Source organism: Coregonus clupeaformis, chromosome 21 (genome assembly GCF_020615455.1).
Source record: "Coregonus clupeaformis isolate EN_2021a chromosome 21, ASM2061545v1, whole genome shotgun sequence".
Lineage (NCBI taxonomy): Eukaryota > Metazoa > Chordata > Actinopteri > Salmoniformes > Salmonidae > Coregonus > Coregonus clupeaformis.
This window is the reverse complement of record NC_059212.1, coordinates 44,637,618-44,645,117: the sequence shown is the minus strand read 5'-3', so window position 1 is coordinate 44,645,117 and position 7,500 is coordinate 44,637,618. Positions and strand designations below refer to the sequence as shown.

The 7,500-nt window shown below is 43.8% G+C and overlaps 1 protein-coding gene across 1 annotated transcript in view; it reads right to left on the bottom strand.

Annotated features, from left to right (window-relative positions):
* LOC121535702 (receptor-type tyrosine-protein phosphatase mu-like) overlaps nucleotides 1-7,500 on the bottom strand; it is a 427,462-nt gene that overhangs the window by 163,526 nt on the left and 256,436 nt on the right. The window contains exon 12 of the mRNA XM_045205919.1: nucleotides 4,709-4,811. Coding sequence (XP_045061854.1) covers nucleotides 4,709-4,811 — 103 coding nt within the window. The remainder of the gene's footprint in view (nucleotides 1-4,708; nucleotides 4,812-7,500) is intronic.

Sequence of the window (7,500 nt, the reverse complement as noted above, 5' to 3'; positions counted from 1 at the left end):
TCTGACAAGGTAGGGTTGGTATACAGAAAATATCCCTATTTGGTAAAAGACCAAGTCCATATTATGGAAAGAACAGCTCAAATAAGCAAAGAGAAACGACAGTCCATCATTACTTTAAGACATGAAGGTCAGTCAATACGGAACATTCTTCAAGTGCAGTCGCAAAAACCATCAAGCGCTATGATGAAACTCGCTCTCAAGAGGACCGCCACAGGAAAGGAAGACCCAGAGTTACTTCTGCTGCAGAGGATAAGTTAATTAGAGTTAACGGCACCTCAGATTGCAGCCCAAATAAATGCTTCACAGAGTTCAAGTAACAGACACATCTCAACATCAACTGTTCAGAGTAGACTGCGTGAATTCGGCCTTCATGGTTGAATTGCTGCAAAGAAACCACTACTAAAGGACACCAATAAGAAGAAGAGACTTGCTTGGGCCAAGAAACATGAGCAATTGGCATTAGACCGGTGGAAATCTGTCCTTTGGTCTGATGAGTCCAAATTTGAGATTTTGGGCTCGAACTGCCGTGTCTTTGTGAGATGCGGAGTAGGTGAACGGATTATCTCCGCATGTGTGGTTCCCGCCATGAAGCATGGAGGAGGAGGTGTGATGGTGTTTTGCTGGTGACACTGTCAGTGATTTATTTAGAATTAAAGGCACACTTAACCAGCATGGCTACCACAGCTTTCTGCAGCGATACGCCATCACAAATGGTTTGCACTTAGTGGGACTATCATTTGTTTTTCAACAGGACAATAACCCAAAACACACCTCCAGGCTGTGTAAGGGCTATTTGTCCAAGGAGAGTGATGGAGTGCTGCATCAGATGACCTGGCCTCCACAATCACCCGACCACAACCCAATTGAGATGGTTTGGGATGAGTTGGACCACAGAGTGAAGGAAAAGCAGCCAACAAGTGCTCAGCATATGTGGGAACTCCTTCAAGACTGTTGGAAAAGCATTCCAGGTGAAGCTGGTTGAGAGAATGCCAAGAGTGTGCAAAGCTGTCATCAAGGCAAAGGGTGGCTACTTTTAAGAATCTAAAATCAAAAATATATTTGATTTGTTTAACACTTTTTTGGTTACTACATGATTCCATATGTGTTATTTCATAGTGTTGATGTCTTCACTATTATTCTACAATGTAGAAAATAGTAAAATTTAAGAAAAACCCTTGAATGAGCTCCCGAGTGGCGCAGTGGTCTAAGGCACTAAATCGCAGTGCTAGCTGTGCCACTAGAGATCCTGGTTCGTATCCAGGCTCTGTCGTAGCCGGCCGCGACCGGGAGACCCATGGGGCGGCGCACAATTGGCCTAGCGTCGTCTAGGGGAGGGAATGGCCGGCAGGGATGTAGCTCAGTTGGTAGAGCATGGCGTTTGCAACGCCAGGGTTGTGGGTTCGATTCCCACTGGGAGCCAGTATGAATTTTTTTTAATTATGTATGCACTAACTAACTGTAAGTCGCTCTGGATAAGAGCGTCTGCTAAATGACTAAAATGTAAAATGTAAATGTAATGAGTTGGTGTGTCCAAATTTTTGACTGGTGTATATATATAAAGCTGATCGAAGAAGCTTAACATATGATATCTAATATTGAACTAACTGTTTTAATATTCAGTGAAGTTGAAGGAAAGATGACATTTGGAGGCACTTGACACGTAGTTTGTTTTTAATGAAGTAATACCATCGTTTGATGTTCTACTTCCTTCCTTCCTTCCTTCCTTCCTTCCTTCCTTCCTTCCTTCCTTCCTTCCTTCCTTCCTTCCTTCCTTCCTTCCTTCCTTCCTTCCTTCCTTCCTTCCTTCCTTCCTTCCTGTATCACAGCCAAACATCTGCTAGTGTGTGTGTGTGTGCGCGCTAGTTAACATTTAATCGCCTGGAGCAGCATTGCGTCCCAAAGCCAATCAGATGGCTAGATAGCATTATCAAATCAAGCCCCAGTCACAAAGCCCTGCTCTGATGTGATGCTGGGGTAGGTAACACTGTGGTTCCCTTGTTAAAACCTACTCATTTCAGAGGGTCTATTGCACAGTAGAATATATTTCCTTTCACCTCTGGTTCAGTAGATTGGAGAAAAAGCACAAAGACCTATTGGTATTGGTTGATGCAGCACGGCCTAACAGATAATATTAATAATAATAATAATAATAATAATAATAATAATAATAATAATAATAAGCCATTTAGCAGACGCTTTTATCCAAAGCGACATACAGTCATGCGTGCATACATTTTTACGTATTGGTGGTCCTGGGGATCGAACCCACTACCCTTGGCGTTACAAGCGCCGTGCTCTACCAGCTGAGCTACAGAGGACGTGAACACGATACACATTTTACAGTTTTTAAGTTCTTTATCATTGTCCTGCCAGCATTCACACACAGTAGAGTTACCCAGCCTTTGCGGATGGGCACTGCTTTATTCCTGTCGTCTAGAGCTTTTCAAAAGCTGCCTCGTGTCACTTTGGGTTTTGGGAAAACATCTTCAAAAAAGCAGCGTCTCTTCTTGGTTCTCCTCCTCTTTCCATCCTTCATCCGTTTCTGCCATTCATATTTTATATTTTTTAAGGGATCACCTACCACACATGAAGGGACATTATCGGCTGCAATGTCCAAAGAGAGAGAACAGAGGAGAGAGAGAGAGAGAGAGAGAGAGGGAGTAGAGAGAGAGAGAGAGAGAGAGAGAGAGAGAGAGAGAGAGAGAGAGAGAGAGAGAGAGAGAGAGAGAGAGAGAGAGAGAGAGAGAGAGAGAGAGAGAGAGAGAGAGAGAGAGAGAGAGAGAGAGAGAGAGAGAGAGAGAGAGAGAGAGAGAGAGAGAGGGAGAGAGAGAGAGAGAGAGAGAGAGAGAGAGAGAGAGAGAGAGAGAGAGAGAGAGAGAGAGAGAGAGAAGACAGAGTAGAGAGATAGAGAAAGAGCTAGTGAAATAGAGAATGTGTATACCTCCAAACTTTGAATTATACTTACAAAAGTTTGACCTTGATCACAATATGACTCACCAATTCATGATTCATTCCTTCATTCCTAATAGTGAGTCATATTGTACCCCGAATAGACAGAATGAACAGACTGACTCTTCATTTTGAAAATACCCCCCCCCATTTCCATATCACAACACCAGTCCTTTCTCTAGCGGCGAACACCGTGAAATTGAGCTATTGATATCTCGCTATCCCCCTGTTAGATTAATTAGACAACATTAGCATACAATCATACTCTGGCTAACCGTTAACAAAGTGAGTCTGGGTCCAAGCCTTAAAGTTCTGATCTCCAAAGAGGGAACTATAGTTAGAGTCTTTGTTCTGTGTAGAGGGACGAGGACCTGCTTCTATCGGTAAACTAAGAAATAACACAGCATGTTAATTAATGACATCGTCTGATTCACGCTGTGTGTGTGTGTGTGTGTGTGTATAAGCGTATGTTAGTGTGTGTGTGTGTGTGTGTGTGTGTGTGTGTAATTCACGCTGTGTTAATTCTAATTATGCATTAGTAATTAGACTGTGTAGGAGAATGGTAGGCTGAACAAGGCCCTCTGAAAAGAACCAAACGGTATGGTAGCTACCTACTAGCAAGATTAAAAACTCTGGCTTTCTTTTTGTCTTTCTTAGAGACATTAATTTGGGAACTTTCTGAATGACACCTACTAGAAGATTCAAAACGCATGAATAACATATTGTTCTCTCTTTTTTTGTTCAGGCATTAGTCAGGGCAGCTAAACGTGGCATAAATGTGAGTGAACAGGCCTGACTGAGGACCTGCAGGCTGATATCTTTCATCTCTAAAGGACTCAGATTAGATGATAAAGTGCAAAAATCAGTTTTTTTATACCAAGTCAAGTCTCATCGTATATCATCCCCTTTATGTACACTCCAAGATGAGGATCACTCTCTCTCTCTCTCTCTCTCTCTCTCTCTCTCTCTCTCTCTCTCTCTCTCTCTCTCTCTCTCTCCCCTCTCTCTCTCTCCCTCTCTCTCTCTCTCCCCCTCTCTCTCTCCCTCTCTCTCTCTCTCTGTCTCTCTCTCTCTCTCCCCCTCTCTCTCCCCCTCTCTCTCTCTTGATTTGCAGGGGTGTAGTAGTGTACAGTCTAATTTTGTTATTTATTAGACAATCGATCAAACATCCCTCATTAACACCACATTTCCTTCCTGACGAGAAAGAAGATACCATAGAAGGTTTGTCTTGCATGATGCATCTGTGTCACCACAGTCCCTTACCGCAGTGTTGCTACCACAGTGTAACTTGTCTGATATTAACTAATGATTGAGCCATCCAGCAGAGAGAGTTGTTCCCTGAACCAGCCTGCCGGCTTGATGTGAGTTGCCCACCTCTGCCCACTGAACCCAGAACCAGACCCAGCACAGCACTGCCAAGTCCAGTACATAAAAGGCCTTTGGAGGGAAGACATTTTTAAAGTCTTTGTTATCTGCTTAAAAGGCGAAGGCCTTCTCCACAGGATCACGTCTACAAACACATCAAGTTCCCTGGTAGTTTATGATGGAAACTTATTACTGTGATTATTGTGTTTTTGTCATTTCATGGTGCTAACAGGAGGTGTTTTGGTGTAGTAAAGCAGATTTCACTAAAGTATGTGTGTGTGTGTGTGTGTGTGTGCGTGTGTGTGTGTGTGTGTGTGTGTGGGTGTGTGTAGGTGTGTGTGTGTGTGTGTGTGTGCGTGCGTGCGTGCGTGCGTGCGTGCGTGTAGCGCCGTACCTCACAGGCGCTCCTCTGCTCTTTGCAGGTTTCAGCAGGACAGTCACTGTGCTGTCTGTCTGGTTCAGAGATGTCTCCTGGTCATAGGCTGGCATGGAGGGAGCTAGAAGGACAACACACATATCAGTTTCCTCTAGTTAGATGGACAACACACATCAGTTTCCTCTAGTTAGATGGACAACACACACATCAGTTTCCTCTAGTTAGAAGGACAACACACACATCAGTTTCCTCTAGTTAGAAGGACAACACACATATCAGTTTCCTCTAGTTAGATGGACAACACACATCAGTTTCCTCTAGTTAGATGGACAACACACATCAGTTTCCTCTAGCTAGAAGGACAACACACACATCAGTTTCCTCTAGTTAGATGGACAACACACATATCAGTTTCCTCTAGTTAGATGGACAACACATATCAGTTTCCTCTAGTTAGAAGGACAACACACATATCAGTTTCCTCTAGTTAGAAGGACAACACACATATCAGTTTCCTCTAGTTAGAAGGACAACACACATCAGTTTCCTCTAGTTAGAAGGACAACACACACTCGCCAAGTCTCCTTCACAAACATTAGAAACATTCACCTATGCTCACCGAGGTATAGGTGTGAAAAACTAGCATAAGCTATATGCACCGTGGAGCGACATCTGATAATTGCTCGATCAAAATGCCAGAAGGCAAGGTGAAGGTATAATCATATGGCTTTTACCTGTTCAATCATTTCAGAGCAACACTATTACCTAGAGGATAGGGGGCTAGTGTTACACTGTTACCTAGAGGATAGGGGGCTAGTGTTACACTATTACCTAGAGAATAGGGGGCTAGTGTTACACTGTTACCTAGAGGATAGGGGGCTAGTGTTACACTATTACCTAGAGGATAGGGGGCTAGTGTTACACTATTACCTAGAGGATAGGAGGCTAGTGTTACACTGTTACCTAGAGGATAGGGGGCTAGTGTTACACTATTACCTAGAGAATAGGGGGCTAGTGTTACACTGTTACCTAGAGGATAGGGGGCTAGTGTTACACTATTACCTAGAGGATAGGGGGCTAGTGTTACACTATTACCTAGAGGATAGGGGGCTAGTGTTACACTATTACCTAGAGAATAGGGGGCTAGTGTTACACTGTTACCTAGAGGATAGGGGGCTAGTGTTACACTATTACCTAGAGGATAGGGGGCTAGTGTTACACTGTTACCTAGAGGATAGGGGCTAGTGTTACACTATTACCTAGAGGATAGGGGGCTAGTGTTACACTATTACCTAGAGGATAGGGGGCTAGTGTTACACTATTACCTAGAGGATAGGGGGCTAGTGTTACACTATTACCTAGAGGATAGGAGGCTAGTGTTACACTATTACCTAGAGGATAGGGGGCTAGTGTTACACTATTACCTAGAGGATAGGGGGCTAGTGTCACACTGTTACCTAGAGGATAGGGGGCTAGTGTTACACTATTACCTAGAGGATAGGGGGCTAGTGTTACACTATTACCTAGAGGATAGGGGGCTAGTGTTACACTATTACCTAGAGGATAGGGAGCTAGTGTTACACTATTACCTAGAGGATAGGGGGCTAGTGTTACACTATTACCTAGAGGATAGGGGGCTAGTGTTACACTATTACCTAGAGGATAGGGGGCTAGTGTTACACTATTACCTAGAGGATAGGGGGCTAGTGTTACACTATTACCTAGAGGATAGGGATCTAGTGTTACACTATTACCTAGAGGATAGGAGTCTAGTGTTACACTATTACCTAGAGGATAGGGGGCTAGTGTTACACTATTACCTAGAGGATAGGGGGCTAGTGTTACACTGTTACCTAGAGGATAGGGATCTAGTGTTACACTATTACCTAGAGGATAGGGGCTAGTGTTACACTATTACCTAGAGGATAGGGGCTAGTGTTACACTATTACCTAGAGGATAGGGGCTAGTGTTACACTATTACCTAGAGGATAGGGGCTAGTGTTACACTATTACCTAGAGGATAGGGGGCTAGTGTTACACTATTACCTAGAGGATAGGGGGCTAGTGTTACACTGTTACCTAGAGGATAGGGGGCTAGTGTTACACTGTTACCTAGAGGATAGGGGGCTAGTGTTACACTGTTACCTAGAGGATAGGGGGCTAGTGTTACACTGTTACCTAGAGGATAGGGGGCTAGTGTTACACTATTACCTAGAGGATAGGGATCTAGTGTTACACTGTTACCTAGAGGATAGGGGGCTAGTGTTACACTATTACCTAGAGGATAGGGGGCTAGTGTTACACTATTACCTAGAGGATAGGGATCTAGTGTTACACTATTACCTAGAGGATAGGGGGCTAGTGTTACACTATTACCTAGAGGATAGGGATCTAGTGTTACACTATTACCTAGAGGATAGGGATCTAGTGTTACACTATTACCTAGAGGATAGGGATCTAGTGTTACACTATTACCTAGGGGATAGGGATCTAGTGTTACACTGTTACCTAGAGGATAGGGGGCTAGTGTTACACTATTACCTAGAGGATAGGGGCTAGTGTTACACTATTACCTAAAGGATAGGGGGCTAGTGTTACACTATTACCTAGAGGATAGGGGCTAGTGTTACACTATTACCTAGAGGATAGGGGGCTAGTGTTACACTATTACCTAGAGGATAGGGGGCTAGTGTTACACTATTACCTAGAGGATAGGGATCTAGTGTTACACTGTTACCTAGAGGATAGGGGGCTAGTGTTACACTGTTACCTAGAGGATAGGGGGCTAGTGTTACACTATTACCTAGAG